General features: G+C 38.4%; 1 protein-coding gene and 1 long non-coding RNA gene across 8 annotated transcripts in view; one reads left to right on the forward strand and one right to left on the reverse strand.

Annotated features, from left to right (window-relative positions):
• The window catches only part of NTNG1 (netrin G1), a 149,862-nt gene that overhangs the window by 70,727 nt on the left and 57,809 nt on the right, over positions 1 to 21,326 (reverse strand). For all 7 annotated transcript variants that reach the window (XM_085231154.1, XM_085231149.1, XM_085231151.1 and 4 more), the window contains exon 3: positions 12,709 to 13,349. In XM_085231154.1, coding sequence (XP_085087280.1) covers positions 12,709 to 13,349 — 641 coding nt within the window. The remainder of the gene's footprint in view (positions 1 to 12,708; positions 13,350 to 21,326) is intronic.
• Positions 1 to 21,326, forward strand: part of LOC104912293 (uncharacterized) — a 263,844-nt gene that overhangs the window by 59,102 nt on the left and 183,416 nt on the right. Inside the window, exons 9-10 of the long non-coding RNA XR_014885083.1 lie at positions 6,565 to 6,661; positions 20,814 to 20,933. This is a non-coding gene — a long non-coding RNA (uncharacterized LOC104912293). The remainder of the gene's footprint in view (positions 1 to 6,564; positions 6,662 to 20,813; positions 20,934 to 21,326) is intronic.

Here is a 21,326-nt window from a genome sequence, read left to right on the forward strand (position 1 = left end):
CTAACAAAAACTCCTGTATTGCACAGAGCTTTATCTTCTTAATTAACTTCAACATAATTATTAAAACCTTTTGAATTATACAAATATATTAAAGGAAAAAAAAAAAAAGAAGAAAAGGATAATAGCCACATTGTTAGGCCATATGTTCATAAGCATCTGGGGATGAAGGAGTGAGTGTTAGTATCTGACATATTTCAGAGCTGGTGTCCTCTCTCGCAAACATTGATATTTGCAAAGGAGGGGCAAGGTGAGACAGTTCCACTGGGATTTGGAATGGTGCCCATAGCAGCCGTGATCTCCTATCACTACCATTACTGCTCATCACCTTTCCTCATGTTTTATCTCCTCCTACTGACCTATGCATCTAGGAAGGGAGGATTACACCATACTCATGAAGGCACCCAGATCTTGTTAAAGCTGTTCTCTGCTTTCACGTTGCACAGAAAATCTCAAGAGAGGAAAAGTGCAGTACTTCATGGATTTAATGCTATGTATGGTTCTGTTGTGATACACAGCAAATTGACTGAACCAAATCATTTAGTGGCCATAAAATAATATCACAAAGGGAAAAAGATTCTGGCACCTGTCCAAACTTACTGTAACAGAAGTTGAACAGAAGTTGATCAGAATACAACATTTTAAGAATACAACAATTTAATTCCATTTTTTTTCCTTCGATGGAAAACACTCCTGTATTTTGTTTCAGTGTTACCCTTCCATAATAATCTCTGGACTACCAGATATTGAGCCTGAAGATACAGAAGGTTTTGTTTTGTTTTGTTTTGTTTTGTTTTTCAGTAAGATAAGTTCATTCGTAACAGGCTTGTTTTGAGCTAAAAGTAGTATAGATTGAGAACTCTGTAACACCTTGACAAAACGGTGGTACACCACTTGGTCTTATTAGCACCCGTTCTTGTGGCTGCTAGGCTGGAAGAAGTGCACTTGGCTGCTGCCACAAGACTCTCAAGATGAAGCATCACCTACTCCCCATGGCAGATGAAATTTCAAATCTGTGGGTTTTTTTTTGTTTTGGTTTGTTTGTTTGTTTGTTTGCTTGTTTTTTAATGTGATAAGCAAAAGAGGATATTAAAAAGTACACATTTGAAGAGTTATAAGTGACTGGGAGGCTCTTGGATAGGGAGAGAACCGAACTTTATGTTCTATTAATTATGTTTGTATTGCAGCAATATTTGCAAAAGCTTTCCTCATGTTACAGCATACATTCAGCACACTTTTAATTGCTGAACCTTTTCCCTGGGAGTAGGAAGGGTATAAATTTCTCCATCATTTGCAGACAGGCTGAATGTCAGCTATACATTAACTGTGCATATGTTAGTTGAAATCTGGGTGGGACTATGCAGTAAGGAAACCAATGAACTATGTTAATAGATTTTGCCTATGTTTGGAATCGACTTACAACTCTTTGTCATTCTGGTGGTATCACTCTGCTGTATCTCTCTTATTTCAAACATGTATATTTTATGAAGCATTAACAGACAAGCAAACGTACCGACCACAAGAATCACAGCCTGTCCTGTTCTCCAAAAGTAACTATTGGAAACTATTGGAACAAAGAGAGATTGCAGAATTTCATCTCTTAACACAGCAACTCTGTAAAAAAAAACAAAAGTCTAGGGATATCTTTTAAGATACCATATCTTAAATGTGGTATTTGTATAAATCATAAATAGCAATTGCTGCCATTCACATCAATGGACTGATCTAGGAAAGAATCACCACATTGTGGGTCACCTCTGCAGTGACTAACTGATGAGAAGGTAACATAATGTCATCTGCTCTGAGTGTGCAGTACCAATACTCCTTTTCTTTTGAAATATGTTCAGTGGAAGACAAATATACAATTATTTTACTTTTGTCTTTTATCTTCATCCAACTGTTTCTCTAGTCCACATTCATGATTCGGAAGAAAGAAAAAATCAAATGGAAAAGCGAAATGGAAATCATTTTTTTTCATAGCCAGTTTGTGGATTGGGTTAAACATTTTCAGTAGCAGAATATTAGCAGTTAATTACACTCAGGTTTTTTGATCTTTACCTCATTAATAACTGTAAGAAACCATCCTGGAGCCACAGCTTCCCATTTCTCAATTCTTTTCCTGTGTTGCAAAGGGGAAGGAGCTGCCCTTGTTGGCAGACTGCAATTCCTATGGGATGTAAGTGATTAAAAATGTAACTGGCTCCTTGCTGTTTTGCTGTCCTGCTGGAAGAATTATTTCAGGAGTTTTCAAAGGAAACAAGGCATACTTCCATAAGCACAGTGTCTTTAATGAAGCCTCTAAATGATAAGGAATTTTCTGCACAGACAAAGAACAATAGGTTTATTTTTCACTGAAAATTGAGAAGTTCATGTTTTTCCCTCTCCTCTGCCTCTCACATCTCATTTTTTCTTTACCTGATGAAGGTTTCCTTGCCTCTTTTGAGCCACATAGGCAGCGACTCCTTGTGCAATATGATTGAAGGAGTGATGATCACCAAAAAGAGAAGTGAAAATGGTGAGAAATGAGCAGCTGGAGTGGTGTGGAAGGAACATTTCCTAAAGTGGGTCATGGACAAAACAGACACCTTTTCGTATTGCAGCTCTGTCCCCTGTCCCACCTGCTGTTTCTGCACCCCGTTCCTGCCTGTGGAAGGTCAAGGAACTGCTGTGCTGTGCTGTGCTCTGCCTGGGGGGAAAATGATAATGTTTTGAAATGGTTTTTCAAGTCAATTCCTGATTGTGCTTATATGGCAAAATCTACAACCCTGGCTCTAAGTAAGGGAAAATTGGCCCACAGTTCAATAAATATAATGAGAAGATCTAGAGCCAATTAAAATGTGATGAGGCTATAAAAATACAGCCCGGGGTATGCAAGGCTAAAAAACCTCAGATCTCTCAGATGACCCTGCCTTTCCTCTGAAAACAACAGATGGAAAGCATCTGATTGCCAGGATTTGTGTCACAGTGAATGCTAGCAGCATACATGAAATAAAACTAAAAGGTTTGTCTACTGAGGGCTTGAATGTAACATTCCTCTCTGTGCAAAGGGCTACCAGAAGGTTTGTGGAGTCTAGTTCATGTTTGCCTGACTGGCATGGCTGTTCTGAACATAGACAAAAGCTCCACAGAAGTATCATCAAGTCAAATATGTGGAAATTAATTTATTTATAATGACTTCAGTAAACAGCATCCCCAAACCTGAAAATTCTTAATGCACAAGAGAGTTGAATGGGAAAATGAGTAACATGTCAGAAACAATAAACAATCCTACGGTTCTGTCTCTGCTAACTTGAATTAAAATAATATATAAAGTGTTCTGGGAACTGAAGCAATGCTTCAGTTCAATAAAAGTAATGCAATTAAAGAGAAAGAATCCTGTTTTTCCTCTGCTTGCAATTTGAAATGAGAGCTTTCTCAAACTTGGAACCATTGCTGGAATCCAATTCAGGACCTCAGCTTATCAAATTCCCATTGCTGACACCATGCCTTTCAGGTATTATAAAGTACTACTCATCCTACCAGCTCTGTCTATAGATATCTTTAAAGTTCAGACACCCCATTTTGAAACAGACAAGCATTCATTGTGAATCAAAATGGAGTCACAAAATTTGTGTTCAGACAGCTCCTCTTTTCTGCAAGGCAACAAAGGAAAATGTGTTAGCATAAAGCTGTCTCCCTTCAACGTTTTTTGAACTCAGCTTTGCAAGACAGCACACCTACACAAAGCCGCAGGTTTCTGAGACCCTGTAGAGCAAGCATCTCATTGTGTAATTCATCCAGGGGCTGAGAGCTGCAGGGCTAATGAGCTCTCCTGCAGCCTCTTCCCCTGCAGGTGCTTCTCCAGGAGCACAATCCTAATTCAGACACTGCCATGCCAGGCGTAACCCCTGAACAGACAGCAGCCCCTCCTGCCCAAAGAAAGCAATAGCAGCACTGCCATCTGACTATGATGAAAGCACAAACTTTTCCATTCAGTCAGTGGGAGCTGAATTAATTCATCGGCTTTTTTAATGCTGAGAGCTTGGGAATTCAGCGTGTGAGCATATTAATCTCTCTGATAGGTGATAATGCAATATATTACTACAGGGGAGCCAGCATATGAGCACTGTGACAGTGACCCTGACCAGCAAATGACTGAATGGGTAAGGAAAGAAGGAGCTGCTCTGGCTTGAAGGCACAGCCTCCACTTTGGCAGGCAGTCCTTCACTCTTGTCCCGCTCCTAATTTTCCAATGCATTACTTTGTCACTTGGGTATCCAGAAATGCTCATTAAGAAAGTATGTGACAGCCACTGATAATACATGTCTGTGGTAAAATTATTGATCCCTCTTTGCAGTGGTGATCTCTAGCCCTCATAGGGCATGGTAGATTATTAGATGGAAGGCACTCTTTGATGGTCTCCAGAGTAATACATTACCAGACAGCAATGTGCCAACAATCTATCATGTACAAAATCATGTCATCTCTGGAAAAGGGCCTGGCAGGAGGGGTTTAGAGGAGGATGAAGGTTTAATTATATTTGTGGAAGAAAAGATGTCCCAAAAAGAGTAGGTAGCCTGGTTATTTATTGGCTGCTCAAAAGCACTCAACACAATCTAAGAAAAAGATCAGGCTCTGAGAAATGGTGGTTCACTTTACTGTTGCAGGCTCTAGCCTTGAAGTCAAGTTCACACTGAAGAACAAAATTACCTCTTACAATATGTAGTTTACTTCTGAAAATGAAAAGGGTAAGAAACATATTAGTAACATTGGCATTAGCAGAGGCAGCTGTTTTTAGATATTTGGTATTTCAGGGATGTGAGGGTAGCATCGTTATTCGAAGTACAACTTACTATATTCCTCTGCAAACTTTCCAACAGTGAGCAGATGGTTACCCTATTACCAACCATTTGCATTTAACATATTGTAATGATTTATATACCACATGTCACCGAGCAAAGTGAAAACAGTCAGTGCCAACTAATTAGTTGAGTGTAAAGATGCATATCTCAATGTATGAGTATATATCATTATTGTAATCAGATTTTATCTTTTTGGTTGCTAATAGGTTTCACATGCAACTTCACAGAAATACTGATGGCAGCTAAACATGACCCATGGTGTCCCTCCGTCATCAAGACAGTGCTGCTATCATTAACATTTATACTGGTACTCCTGTTAGGTTGTTTATCAGTGATGGTGCAGAGAAGACTGATTATAACAATCCATTGTGCTTCTCTACCAATCTTTCTTAATCTTTCTTAAGTGTATTTCAAAATATTTTATAAGTTTTACTATATCAGATATTGTATCATATTACAGCTTAACGCCTATCTAGATAGGGTGAAAGTGGGAATACTGAATGGTAGTGAACAAAGACGCTGAATAGCTCCTATAAAGACAGAAATGAATTCAAGGGTGAAAATGAAAGCAACTGAGGACTTATCACAAGAAATTCCAGGAGGGTTGCAAGGAAGAAGCAGACAACTACTGATATCTTCAGAGCTGTCAAATTCAGAGGGAGGACTAAATGGTTCAAAGAAAGACTAACTTTAGAAAAATGCCCTCTGGCACTGGGATATGTATGTGTGTATATACAACGTGTATTGAACTATCCGTAGTATGTCCTAAGGCCTGCTCAGCTCTAATCCACAGTATGAGGCAATTGATTATTAGCCTTTTATTGAATTGTTTTTGTTTGTTTTCAGTCTTATGTTAAAATAGTGGTCATCACCCCAGAATGCTCAAAATAATCATCAGTGAAGTGCAAAAGTTTCTTCTGAGTATGACTGTCTTTCAGGCATAAAAATCATGCCAATGAGATATTTCCTTTGAATTAGTTGCTGTTGCTACTTGCTTGGATGATGTGCTGTATGAGGAAGCAGATACTTAATAGACAGATTATAAATCTCCAAGAACTCTGTGAACTGTAGAAATTAGAAGTCTACTTTCAGATAGATTCATACATGAGTGGTAGTATGTCAAGTTCCTGCTCCCTCCTAATGTCATTATGATGTCTCCTGCCACTCAGCATATCCTTTCATTTTTACCGTATTCCACAAAGCTAACCAGGACGCAGCCTGTTCTCCTGCAAAGGGCTGCAGCTAACATTATGCTTTCCTCATGCGTCAGCAGCCAGACATTCTCTTGGGAACTTACCTGCAGTGTAACCTTTCATCTCCTTTTTCTTGACCATATTGCTGTGTGCTAAATTCACAGCATTGCCTTCTCTTTCTGTAGCTCTTTTCTTGCTTTTCCACAAACAATTTTATATTCAATGAAATCAGAATTACAGTAGTGTTGAACACTTACTCTGTTGTTCAGTCCAGTTAACAAGATGTTTTATCTGTTTTATTGAGGGTCTGTGGTGCTGACTCATTTGCACTACAGTCCTCATGCAAGTGATCATGTAAGAATCATGATGACTCCCTTCATGCACGGATCACTGATACTGCTGAGGCACACTAATCCCAGAGAGGTACTAGAGCAAAGGATAGGAAGGGATCTCACAGCCCCTCTGTAACAATTCACAGGAACAAGGCTACTAGACCTTGACCTTTATTATTAACTTTCAGGTCTTCTTAATAGGTATCTCTGTGTTACTGTGTCACTGGACTTCCCCTGAAATTAGCAGAATTGTCTTGCCTTATTAGCTGAGGATAGCAGAAGATGAAAAGATGGAGAGGTATGTTTTTGTTCATTATTTATTTATCTTTTTTCTTCATTTCTTTCAAATAGAAGCTGTGACAACCTTGTCAGTTCTGTCCTCTGATATTCTTTCCTTCCTTCTTCCTCTCTCCCTTTTCTTCACTTGTTTTCTCTCACTTCTCCTGTATTTGAAACCTATCAGTTAAGTACAGGTAACTGAAATCATAGAAATTACTCCTGATTTAGGGGATGGCACCTGAAACTAGTATCAGATTTGGTCTCTTATTTCAATATGTAGCTTCACATACTGTGCAGAACATTTACTACAGTGCTTTACTAGAGGAAAAGAAGTGAAAAGGCAGAAATGTTAACTGTCTTAGTTTTGAACATTTTCCTAAATCACAGGTGACATCTTATTTCTTACAACAAAAAAGATTAGTAGAGAGAGAAAAATATTACCTGTGTCAAGAAAAAGCATATGTATATTCTAAGTCCATCTATCTTCTGAGGAACTTGTTAATTTGATGAGGGTCCTTGAAAACTCATCTTCTAAACATATGTAGTTAAGTACAGAAATAGGCAAAACTGACTGCAGAAAAGCTCACCATGTGAGCTGGTGGAAGGAATCAGGATCACAGAAAAACAAAACAAAACAAAACCTCTGCAAATTGGTAGTCCCTGTTACTTGTGAAATACCTGAGAGAGATTTTAAACTTTTAACATGGTAGTATGTTGTACTGCTTCAGCTTGGATCATGTACGCATTATCACTGATACAACCTGAAGGACATCCCAGTGCCGGAGATCATTTGTACATGTGATCCAGAAAATCTTTAGGCATTAAATTGAAATCTTTTGAAATGAAAAGCTTAAAGGAAAGAAAGTTTCTGCAAGATATCGGAATCACCAAATTTATTCAGAAAGGCTCTTTGGATAGCTTTTCAGCATATAAAGTAACACAGAAAGAAAAATTCTCATTTCTTTCATCAAGAGTTTCATCTCTATTTCTTTAATGTTCAATGGCAAAATGAATTATACTACAAAAGAGCTTGGTTCCTCTCCTCAAACACTGATTCTGCATGATATGGGGCTTCCTTGAAAGACAGCTGAGGGAGATCAGTACTGAAATACTTGACGTTTTGCAAAATGGGCCAAAAAAAAAGATGATCAAATGCTAATGAGGAAAGGTGGTGAGTTAAATCTGGTGGTTTAATTCCACTGGTTTCAAAAGGGAGTAGCAGAATTAAAGGCTTTATCAGCCTTCCAGATTCTTATGCTCTGCTCCCCTTCAAGTCACTACAAGACTGAAACTACTCTGAGCTGATTGCCAGGACTTATGTAATCAGGATGGCAGCTGGAAACAAATAAAATAGTATTTAGAATCACTGGAAAATGGGCAGGAGTATAACCTGCCTAAAACACTGGCAAACCACTGAACCACTGGAGACTGCTAATGTGAAAATAAACACAGTAACTATTTAATTATTTCAATTCCTAATGATTTTAGATTTGTTTACAGAAAAAGAAGGGCAATCTTCCTTGCTGACATATTACAGTAGATAAATTTAAAAAGCTAATTGCACTTGGGAGTTAAGGATAAATTGACATGCTCTTAAATACACAAGTTTTTTTCTCTCTTATTCTCTAATGAGTTTATAATTAAATTGGAGAAATTGCTAGAATTACTCCAAGTACTAGTGAAAATAACCTTCTTGTGACGTGTTCTTGTAAAACAAAAGAGTATTCAAGTACAGCAAATACATAGTTGAAATATGAACGGTATTTGTCTGTCCCCTTTAAAGTTTAATGCCAACATATCTTTACTTTGATTGTCAGGTTTTGAGCTGAATGTTAATGAAAACATTTCCCTATAAATAAAAGTAAAGCACATTTTTGTACTCCTATTTCCACTGAGCAAAGTTCTGCTTTGGGGTACATCACAGAGGGATATTATTTTAGTGCTGTCACGTGCATGCCAGAATAACACCCCATGTATAATCCCATTGATCCATCCATGTGAGGAAAAACCCAGGCCCTGGCACCCAAGCTGGGGGTCACGGCTCTCTGCAGCATTAGCTTTGTGGAACCAGCAAACCGGTGCTACGTGGGGCTGCAGGGCAGGATAACAAAAAAAGTGAAAAACCCCAAGCCACAGAGTAGCAAGTATGCCTTCCTCAAGTGCTTTTTGGTCAGATTCTGAGATGGATTACATTTGGAGGACGTAATGTGAGGGCAAGTAACTGTTAAAACGGAGGATATTTTTCACATGCGTACTGCAACTTAGAGGTTTCTGTTACTGCTGGAACTGCAAGTGTAGCCGAGGCAGGGTCAGAAAACTCTAGAGCTTAAAAAAAGAAGCTTCAAGGCAAAAAGAATATAAAAATAAATTCGAAAGGGCTTAATAACATTGTATACAGGCTGAGTATTCTAGTGTCAGAAAGAAACTCTTTGCTCTTAGATCAAAAACTAATCACGAAAGAACAATGTGGGATGAGATTTTTCTTTGATTTAGCTAGATAGTCATTCTACAACCACTGGGGATATATATATATATATATATTTACTACTATCTGAAATTATAGTTAATATGCAGTGTAAAAATGTGCATATTATTGACAACACAAAAGTTGAACAAAAAATATTTTGGAATGAATCCGGCTAAACCTTTAGCAGTCAGATCTAAAATCTGGTAGGAACCTTTTCCTTGACTTCAAAGGAACTATTATCAGCACTTTAGTGAAATTCTACCAAAAAAAAAAAAAAAAAAAAAAAAAAAAAAAAGAAAAAGAAAAGAGCTGTGTGCTTTCTGTCAGGGCTGTCCTTCTCATGGTATGTGGGATCTGCAGAGCACTCTGCGCATCCACCTCCTCAAGCAGTGAAAGGAGAGAAACCTTCCTGAGGTTATCACATGGGGTACCTTTGATTCTCTGCTACAGGACACAGAATTGTCTACTCTTTCCAAGTTTCCCATCCCAGAAGACTTTATTTATGCATTAATCGACCTTTCTAGCCGTTAGGACCATCTTGCTTCAGCAGTTAATTAACACAAGTGCCATAATTTAATACAGTTAATGCTACTTGATGCCCTTTAATGTACCTTCCATTAGTGATATTATTGTAGTATTACCCTGTAAATTAAAATGAGATCAAGACTAAGAAAGGCTATCTTTAATTAAGGTACTGGCACACTACATTGTCCATTATTCACTGGAAAAAATCACTCTGATTTAGTGAAACAGGCCATCAGTAAGTCAGAATTAGTTCATGTGGATTATTAGGTTTCTTGAATAATATGAGCACAATGGGGTTGCTGAAATTGCTAACAGCCAGGCAGCCAGCTTTCTTTTTTTTCCATCATCTTAATAAACACACAATGAAAGAGGTAAACTGAAGATGAACAAATAGATAGTAATAGAGGAGGTAAAGCACCTGTTAAGAACACACCGGCTTTCATCTCTGATACATCAGGCTTATTTCACACCAAACTGCAAAGCAGTCATGAAACAAACCATATATTAAGTGGAAAAATCTCATGTCTTTAATTCATTGTGAAGTTTTAGATATTTCAGCATTTTGTATATTAAATTTGGCATCTTGAAGATAAATATTTTCCATTGGTATTGATTCTTAAAATACAGCATGAAACAAATCTTACGCTGCCTTTAGGAACACGCTATTTTAAGCTTTGGAGATTTTAACTTTATTTAAACTACAGGTTATATTCTTAACAAAGGGACTAGCTTCCAATTATGTCTGCTAGCATCAAGCTTTTAGGTATCATCCCTTTGTATCCCATCCTCATGGAATCCTGCCTATCCTAGCTTTACCTAAGTCTCAAATTGTGTGAAAAATGTGAAAAATTGTGGCAAAAAAAAAAAAAAAAAAGAAAAAAAGGAATGATTATAAATTAATTTTCAGTTAATATCCCAGATTAAAGTGCAAGGGCTCGAAAGTTTAGCTGAATCAGAAATTGGCACAAAACAACCTGTGACTCTTGCCTCTTCCCCTCTTCCAACCCCTACAATTCTGTGAGTCTGTGTTCCCACACCTGCCGCCACCATACTAGGGCATGGGGTCAAAATGCTTATTTGGAGACCAGGCAGAGGGACCCTGTGGAGTTTCTGGTAGAAGACCACAAATATGTCAGATGGGCCTATTGCAAGAGACTCTTCAGTGGGACCAAATAATCAGGGCTTGCATACTTAGCAATAAGCAAGCCCACAAATTATTTATGAGAAAGGTTCGCTATGTGTTGAAGGCAAAGACCCCAAATCCCTAGAGAGCTGTCCTTATTAGCAGAAGAGTAACAAGAATTCACACAGATCTAATCTAGTGAGACTTTACTACATATCAGATAATTCTGTTAATACACAAGTTGAATTACTACTGCATTTAGACAACAAGCTTTAGCATCAGATAAGTTCTCTGTACAGTTAGGCCTCATTTTTATAGATAATTTTTTAAAAGATTGCTGTCCCCCAGCTATGTTTGGAAGGATTCAGTTTCTATTTGCATGCGGTGCACTCTTTTTTTTTTCCCCTCCTCAAATGCTTTCTTTGACAAGACACTGATAGTCTAATTGAAGCATTCCTGGGTTTTCAAATGGGAAGCAACATTTTCTTTAAGTGTAAGGAACTTAAAATCCTGATCTCTGGTCTGATCTCTCTGCATATAAGACCTACTGGAGCCTCATGGAGAAAGGATACACATGAAGTAGAACATATTTGCCAATTTTGATATCCTGGAGTTAGTATTACCAAACTGTTTCAAACACTGTCCTAAGTTGCCCATGATCCACTTAGCCTGAATATGGGTTGGATGCAGAACATCGTAACTACATGCAAAATCTATGGTCCTGCAGAAATCCTTATGCATTCAAGTCTGTATGTGGCAGCAATACTTCCTTCATACAAATTCAGATCATCTATTTTTCAATAGATCGCATCACATTAATTTGATTCTATTTTGACTTTATCGATCCATTTTTATATCGTGGAAGTACTTAACAACTTGAAAGGCTTGCATAAAAGAGGGAGAAAATGGTAAATTCATGAAAGGAATGATAAGATACAACAACCAGTGTATTAGACATTCAATATCTCTATTATTCTTCACTTGTTCCTGTGCCTGGAAAAATACCTCAGCCTCCTAAGATAAATTAGCTTTCCTGTTCGTTTTGATATCTAGCTTCTCTTAAAAATACATATAAATAAACAAAAAGGAAGATTTGAACTCTCTGAAGGTACAGAGCAAAACAAAAAGGCAAAAGGGTACATTAGAGAGTTGAGTGAACAGCTAATAGAGAAGGTACCATTTGTTTCTTCTGAACAAATATGCATCCAAGACACACATTAAGGATATCATCCTTCTGCTTGAGGTCATCAGTCAATTGCTAGTTAGAGATGGTAAGGAGATTTCCCCATACGAATGTCACCGCACCTTTATTATTTTTGAGTCTAGGACACCTGATAGCAGCTCTTGCTTGCCACAGAGGGCCAATCTGTCTTGAACCTGGATGAGTAATAATCTTTGCTGCATTCAGATCAGTCTCATGCCCTCCAAAACACTGCTGTTTTTTCCATTCTGCTTCAGCTTCATGGCATTTCAGAGCTAATTAAAGTAAAGGGAATGGACTCTCATCTCTGTTGCCTCATTGTTTACATACAGTTTGCCTTACTGGAAAAAGTCTATGCAAAGGCTGCTGTATCAATTGATTCTTGCATTAAAGGCCTAGAAAAAATAATGAAATTGAATCCCTCTTCTCAGTTAACTGCCCACAGATGAGGCTTCAACTGTATAAAAGCAGAAAGAGAGTCCCTGAAAAATGTCATAATGCCAGGTTGAAATCCTGAGCCAATGTAAGAAAATCATTCAGGGCTTTGCAGGCTAGTGACAGCAAATACCCATGATTTAGTGCCACTGAGTCAGAAACTTCTAGTACTATCAAAAATGCACCAATTGAGCCAAATTTCCAATGAACACACTTTGGTTGCTATTCTTGTTATGTTTGGGGAAATAAATAGTTTTTGTACAATCTCTATAAACAAACGCATATGCTTGTTCCTAAAGGTTTATAATCTCTTACCTTCCATATACCCTTATGTCTGAGATGGCATAAAAGTACCGTGCCAGGTGTTGCTCATCTACATATATTTCTCCAGTTGCTGGTCTAAGCAATCTTATCCTCAGATCTGTAATGGTAAAGAAATCTCTTAACTTCTTGGTTGTGTCAAGCTGGCCATAAAGAGAAGCCATATTATGAAGCCGAGGTCCAGCAAAAAAAGCAAATCTATCTTTGATTTCAAAGTGGATTATTTTACTGTTTGTCATATATCCAGTAGAGTATTCTTCCGTGCAGATGATTTCTAGGACTGTATGCTGTGATAAATCCCTCACTGATTTTGGATCCATGTGGAAAGCATCTAAACAGTCTGTGGCATAATATTGGTAGGGCTGCCATGTTCGTCCATAGTCGAGGGATTTCTCCAGGATCATTTGGTCTGGACGGCCAGATTCAAAGGTGATAACTATGTTATCTGTCAGCTCAATGGTTTTGTTCCAGGAGAGTGTAATATTAACGTGAAGAGGCTTTGGATAATCCTTCCAAGTTGTGGACTGCCAAAATGTGGATGGATGTCTTCCTTCAAGATCAAACATCAATTCTGGAGGATGAGCCAGTTCTTGGGTACTTGCATCACATTCATTATTGCACATGTAGGGGTTCCCCTAGAAAAGAGCAGAACAGGTTTACAAGGGGAACAGTGTAGTGACTGTGACACATAAAGATGTTTTGTGTTTGGCACATGAAAATTGCTGCTTTTAATTCAGGAGTGAAAGTGGGAAAGAAGAAATGAGTGCTTGCAAGGAATACCTTTATCTTAACTAGATTAATCTTGTAAATTTTACCTTACACCTAGTGATCTTACATTAAGGTGAATGTACACAAAAATATACAGCACATCTACTTCCGTGTTGTAAACATTTTCCTCAGTATATTTTAGAGAAAGAAACTAGTTTATCTACCCTTGTATTGGGCTTATGTGGCAAGGTTTTGTTAGCAGGTGTGGGAGTGGAGTGACTAGTCATAAAAGACCAGGAACAGTAAAGAAGCATCTAACAGGTTAGTAAGTCTGACTCTTAGAAAGATTCAACAGCCAAGAGAATTCCTTTTTAAAACAATTATGCTCCTCAAGAGCTCATAAAGGAAGCAATTTTTAGGTGAAAATAATTGAAGTCAGCAGTATAGCCCCTACGCACTCCATATGAAACAATAGGTAGTACAACTTCATGTTCCTTTTCACCCAGGTGTGAAATGAAACATGCTTAACTGTATTTTCAGCCTAGCACTGTCCTTTCTTAAAACACTGACACTCTCCATCAGAAGTCACTAGAAAAATTAGTGCACCACAAATTTGATTCAGACTTCTGCCACCTTATTACAGGGTAGAAAAGTACTTCAGGAAAGACTTTTCATGAAGCACAGCCTCCGATTTATCAGGACAAGATAATCCACCACTTGATTAGGTGGGAGATGTCAGCAGCTGCAGCTGGAATGCTGCCGAGGTGGCTGGAGGTCTGAACTGTGGATTGAGTTAAAAACAGCAACAAAAAGAGCTTGCCAATAATGCACAGCTTTTACTGCTACTTGTCCTCTGTAGCAAGGTGAAAGTGAATTATTCTCTCTCTGGCCTTTTGATGCATTAGCTTGCAAGCTACAATCTTCCTCTCCTTCACAAAGGCTATTTTGTCTGCAGATTGGGGTATCTTGCAGCAGTTGCCAAGATATCAGACCCGTAGGCTGCACTGAATCATGTCCATCCAATTTAAACTTTCAACAGCACATTAATATTTTGCTACTTGTTCATTCTGCATTTGTTTTGGAGAACAATAGCTGCCCTGTATCTTTCTCTGTGTACAGTATGGGTTGGAAGTGGAAGAAGTTATGTTTTTTTTGTCACTGATGATCTGCACTGCTGGGGAAAAAGTTGCACGTTCTGTATCTACTAGTGCTGAATATGGACATAAGTGCAGCTGCGATTGTCATTAATCAGAGTTCTCCTCTCCTGTCCTGATAATAGAACAAGCCTTGGTATGACGATCAACCTTTTCTTTTCTTACAATTACAATTATTGCTTCTCTCTACCTCGAGCCTCAGGGCAATGAGGCTGTTCAATGTCATCCAGCATATGAAATGGGCTTCAAACACGTTTCCACCTTGGTCACAGCTTTGCCCCTTGGCATACTCCCATGAAACACACAAAAAAAATGACTTCAGCACTTTTACCTCCCCACAAGCAATTCCTCTTCCCTGCACAGGGAAACACTTTTCTCCTGTCAGTCTCCCATTAATACAGTTGAATCCTAAAACTTACAACAATTCTTCAGGACTCAAAGTTAAGAAAAAAAATCAGAAAGACCTATTTGAAAAGCAGAACGGTACTCATTAAGCAGAAGGATTCAAAACACGGAACTGTAACTGAGAATATTCTGCAAAATATGTCTATAATAAGTTCCTGTCACAGTTTTCTTGATTTCAAGCTCACGGTTACTATTCCTATTCCTTCCTTTTGAATAAAACAGTGAAAATCAAAATAAGGTTCAAGCAGAATAGATAAAAGACTGACTTTTTTGTTACTTATCTCATTTCATATAGCAGATATGAATACAAGGACATGCCAACTTACTTAGGCATTTTCCTTAGGAAAAATATGCACACTATGAGATCTACAAGGTTCCATACACTTTGAATAGATGTAAATCCAAATTTTGCAGAAAATACTGTTACATGAGTCACACCTTTCTGAAGTTTACTAGAAAAATCCAGTCACTTCAGTGGCTATCATCGTGAAGCTGTCTTCATACCCATAACGCGTATCTTCTGTCATGTCTTTGGCAAAAGCCGTATCACTGGGAGGTCACAGGCATTGGAACATAGTAAATAAATGCTATTGGATAGCAGGACACTTGCTTAGGAATGTCTTTGGTTTCCTACAGCACCAGCAGACAGTAAGGCCATTGTAATTCATGTTATAAACCAAACCTAAATGCTGCTCTGAGTCCCTGGGTAGAGTAGAAAGCATGTTATGTGATTCTGAGTGGGTAATCCAGATTGTAGATTGTGCACAGTGAATGCTAAACATTGGCATTTGCTTGCTTCTGAATGGTGCTCTGTATCTCTGTGGGCACATAGCTTTCTGAGAAAGTTGATGCTACTCCACTTAATGATAGAGCACAGTGAGACACAGGCTGGGATGACAGCCCTGCCCCACACCTGAATCTGATCTTACCAAACCATGCTGTAAGGAAAGCACTGCAAACGAGATTCCAGGTACAAGGCTTTGGGCATTTCTTCCACCAAAAATGAAATTATTCTTTTAATTCTATAGCACTCAATTCTCATTAAAGGGACAAATGATTTGATTAGATCAAAATAACCCATGTGGAGTTCAATATTCTGGAGAGGAAATTTGAAAAAAAAAAATAAGCCAATATAAGCTGATAAAATAAATGTCCTGAATTCTAGCATGGGGATGGGGAGATAAATTATAATGATAGGTAAGTTCCCATCTGCCTGCTGGCATGGCATTCAGTGATGTAATTTTGAAATAGTTGAGTATTGCTTCAGAGGCTTAGAATCAGATCCTCAATTTTTCTACACATAACTTGGCTTTAAACTGTTTCTAATTAGTCTTAAAGGTAATTTACATGTTAAATCATATTTATACTACCAAAACTGTGTAGAGCTGTCCACGTGAAAGTTCTTTAATACATGTCAGTATGAAACAATTCAATTAACTGAGATTAGTTATGTATTTTAATGTCTACATCTCTAAGATAATCCTCTTTAAAACCTCAATTTCAGTACAATGAATACAACACAGAAAACTTTCCCCAGTTTGTGAAAACTTAGCACATTCTGTGGTGGGAACATCTAAATGACCAAAGCATTACCAGTGATAAGTAATTTTGTGACCAGCAGGCAGCTGGAAATAGATCTTAATTTAAGTTCTCCAAGTAACAGCTTTTCAGCTGGACAAGGTGAAAAATATTTATAAGTTTTTAAAATGATATTTACATCATTAAGAGATTTCTAAATAATTAAACGCTAATAAATAATTCTAAATGCTTCACTGCCAATTAACATAAGAGGTTTCTGAGGTTTTTCTATACCATTACCAGCTAGAAAAAAAACACTGTTCTGCTGTACAGTAATTGGTATTAATAGCGTCTTGTAGGCAGTCAAATTAAGTTGCTATTATTTTATTTTATTCACGTATGGAATTCAAAATATTGCCAAAACCAGTACCACCACAATTCAGACAGCTGGGCTTTGGGAAGTGTCTGTTTGCAGGCTCTACCGCGCAGCCGCAGGGCCCGTGGCTGTATCACACGGCTGAAAAAAGCAGTTATCTGAGAAGCTGCTGATTGGTCTTAGGAGACTTTCTCTTCAAGCATATAAATTTAGTTTGTGTTTGCACACAATGTCTCTGTCAGCAAGCTTGAATTCTGGTGGAGGTGTTTGGGAATGGTGTAAGGAGTGCTGCTGGCTGGCGATCAGCTGGACCACTGAGGCATCTTACCAGGCCTATCTGTGGACGCAGCTGGTGACAAATGGAATAATGACCCTTGGGTAAGGATTTAGGATAGAGACAGTGGTAGTGTAACCTTTGAATATCAACAGGGCAGTCAGCAGCTCCTGTTCAAGGGTTAAAATCTGATCACTCTGAGCCAAAGCCTGCATCACAGAGATCCTTCTGTGCCATACACACAGGCTTAGAGCTTGATTGAAGATGTTGCTTCTTTCAGTTTGCTTCCTGTCCACGCTAACACCTCATGGACTTTTTTACTTGGGAACAAAGACAGGGGGGCTTAACCTTTCTCCGGCGTGAATATTGGAAGCTGTATCACAGATTACATGCTGTAATAGACACCTGGCTAAATCCCTACAGAGGATTATAGCTTGCATTTTCAAACTGGTGAAGGCTGCTGAGGTCAAGCAGACCAAGATTTTAAGAAGGAGCAAAATGAATTTTCAAGAAGCAAGTCACAGCAACTGATTTTTATATTGCTGCCTCAAGGTAGTTAGCTCAGACGCACTAGATAAGAAATAAATAAAGTCTGAATCAAACATGGAGTGTTTGATCATTGCATTCAAGTCACATCTTTGGAAACAGTTTTTTTCTTTTTCAAAGGAGTTCTACAAGTATTCCACTCAGTACCTTGTGGTATGCTGCAGATGACTAATTAGAACAGTAATAACTGACAGCGACCATTAATGTCTCTAATGCTTACATTTTCCATGTGATTTCTAAATGGGAGTTAGGTGTTTACTATTACACAGGCAGATTATTAAACCATTAACAGGGAGATATACTACTCCCTTTCATTTTTAGAAATTTTCCCTTTCAGGGCAGTACAGTGGATTGGCAAGGCACAGAATCTGACGCATAATAGTTTATGTTGTCAAACTCACTACATCCATTAGCTGGTTTGAGAGTTTCTTTGTCACTGTTTGTAGAATTATTGTTGTGAGGAAGACTGGGTTGGCTGTAGACAAGAACATTTTACCATAAATAACCTTTCATCACTACAGTGACAGCATTTTAAGTTAAAGTGATTTAAGCTAAAGAAGAAAAAACACTAAAATCTCAGTGGAAGATTTGATGTGGTCACAGAGCTCTCAGGTGAGAGGCACTTGGATGGTCAGAGAAGCACTTTGAACTCTGAGCTGCAGGCTGTACACCGTGAATTTGCCAAAACCAGCAAAAAGAAAATAAAAAACTGTTTAAATCAATAAATTCTGGGGAGACTTAAAAATATTAAACCAAAGAGGATGTGACTGATCAAAACAAATAATAATACTTAACAACTTTGTGCACTTTTAAGCTGGAAAATATGTTGCAGATTATGGCCCTGATCCTGAAAGAAATTCAGTGTAAGAAAACGCCTGATTTTTTAAAAAGATCTATTAGTCTCTAAAGATTTGGCACTTTGTCTTGTGAAACACAGGCCTAACTAATTAATCTTCATGACAATAGCTCCATGACATAGGTACCCTATCCCAAAATTACATATAGCTCAGAAATAAAAAGACTTTGCATGATGAATTCTCTAAACCCTGTTTATATTGTAATTTCTTCCAAAGCCTTACCGTGTATCACCTCAGGCAATTCCTAGTACACAGAGTAGCTCATGAATTATTATTATTATTATTAGATCATGCCTTTCTCCAATACGAGGAACTGAAAATGTTTTGTAGAAGAAACATTTTAAAATTTGCATTGTCATCTAGAGAAGACTGTTTTCCTCTTTCCATAGCCCTTCTTTGATGTTTAACAGGAATGCAGGGCAGAACTTGTCTGATGAATAGAGGGAACAAATTATATCTTCTAAATCTCTACAGGCTTCTGGAATTTTCTGGTTCACACTAGAGTTACTGAGAGAGTTAGCGAAACTACTACCATATCACCACTGATATTATATGATCGCATTTGCAAAGGCATTTAATTCCTGTCAGAACATTATTTCTTTTTAATTCCTCAAGATGCTTTTCTTTGAAATGCTTTTCAAATTACTAGGCAAGCAGATTTTTGTTTCCTCTGAAATAACGACCCACTTCTTGTGGGACAAATCCTGCTCTGAGGCTGTCTTTGAGTTGGCAATGTTGCTGATGTTATTTTGACCACTTGGTGATTCTGGAATTAATGGTATTTTTTGTCAGATTTGCTGGCACTGACCTGAGTATATTTTTGTTGTTTGAGAAATTGTTTTCCTCTTGTATCAGTGGGTATCTGGCATATAATCACTTTCTTATTTATAGCTTTTGTAATGTCTTGAGGTGCAAACTACTGGGACCTCATCGCACTTAGCTCTGGCTAAACAATATGACAACAGTTCCAAGAAAATCTAAGTTTCTTTATATGCCAGATGCACATTTGGGTTTGAGAAACTGACATCTGAAAGGGGACAGAATTCATTCCTGTCAGGATACTGGCACCTGTCCTGGCAAAACCAGCCCATCTGTCAGAGCCCTCTTCAGATGCAGCAGCACAGGACATGGATCGCCATGGGCCTGCTCAGCTCCCCCTATGCATTTCTGTCAGACTGGCTCACGCAGCTGTTCTGCCACCCTGCAGGGACCCTGATGGGAAAGAGTGCCCTTCACTTTACATTCAGTGGTCTGATACAGTCTTCATCTTGCTCAATTTAGAATTTAGAAAGGCAGCCACTTCGGGAAGGAATAAAGGAAGGAACTCTCTAAAATTCTACAGTGGCATTCTGTAAAAAGCAATGCTAAGGCAACTGCTGTGATCCTACTGAGGGATGGTCTCAGATATCACAGTGGATCACAGAGAGAATAGAGCACTGTTAAAACCAAGAAACAAGATCATCTCGGTGATGACAGAGGGAATTAAGGTGCTGGAAACAGTAAGGATTTATTTTTTTTTTCTTTCTCTGTTAGAAATCATTGATTCAGAGTTTCAGTCCTTAAGGGACATCTATTGATCGCAAAAAGACTGAGAAATATTCTGTGAGGACAAGGTGTTTCCCATCTGTTCTGAACAATCCTAATCTGTGCCACCTGACTCTCAGGCCTGGCGCTATTTAAATGCAGCTGAGAGGCTTTTTCTGATTCTTTCTCCTGGGTGTACTGTGGGCTTGTGTTGCAGTTGTTTTTTCTGTTGATCCTCTTAAAACTTTCTGGGTTATCCTACTGTCTAGTCCTCACCATGCAGGAGGTTATTAATTGAATCTCTGGGATTCCTGGTTGTGCAGAATGGTGCCCATCCATGAGAGGATAGCTGCTGAAGATGCTCCTCTCTTTTCAGATGCTGCTCCCCAGCAACTGTGTGGGGATGTGTCATGACTGTGGAGATGGAATCCACAGCTTGTCCCAGGCAGTGGTGGAGCAGGTTTATATTAGTTCAGTATGAGATTAAAATCTTTGGAGCATAGAAATTTTGTGTTGGGGAGAATTTCAGGAAACTTTATGGTAGGAATACTGTAGTCTGTGTGGGCTGATGCACCACACCGATATGAGTGGACTAGAAAATCCTCCTGGGTAGGGTGGGTGATTGCTGTAAGCCACGCTTAGCTGGTTCCTCCTCTCTGTGTCACGCGTGTGTGAATACTATGAGGTATTTTCCTGGTAGATGGCACAAATAACTATTCTGTTTTTATTTCATGCAGACAAACTGAAGAAATATGTCTGGCAAGTCACGGAGGCAGCAGAGATGTGATGGGTTTGGCTTCTGCAAAAGATTGCTCTGAGCTTTCTCACTGGTTCCTGAGGAAGCTCCATCTCCTGTGGTAAGGCTTTCTTTTTCCTTCTGGAGAATGGCTCTTGGGTAACATCTGTGGCGACTCATGCAAAGCAATGGTGTAATGAATCCTGGCATTTGAGTACATTTAGATACAGGCCAAGAATTTTAGCTTGATTTTTGTGTAAATAAAATGAAGTGAATAGAAGAGTGAGATGTGTTGTTTAACTGAAGAGCTGCTATGTAATGTTCAGTGCACTGCTTTCCTGCACTAATTTCTGCAGCTGCTTTTTGGATGACTCTTCAAATAGAACATCCATCACAGTTCTGAAAAACTGAACTAACTACTGCATGAGGTTAAAAATCAGATATGTAGAAACAATTCAAATCTGTAGAAGTATTGAGCATATAGCCTTGTAGTAGGTTAAATGAAAATGATATA

The sequence above is a fragment of the Meleagris gallopavo genome, chromosome 10, assembly GCF_905368555.1.
Source record: "Meleagris gallopavo chromosome 10, MGAL_WU_HG_1.1, whole genome shotgun sequence".
NCBI classification, from domain to species: Eukaryota; Metazoa; Chordata; class Aves; order Galliformes; family Phasianidae; genus Meleagris; species Meleagris gallopavo.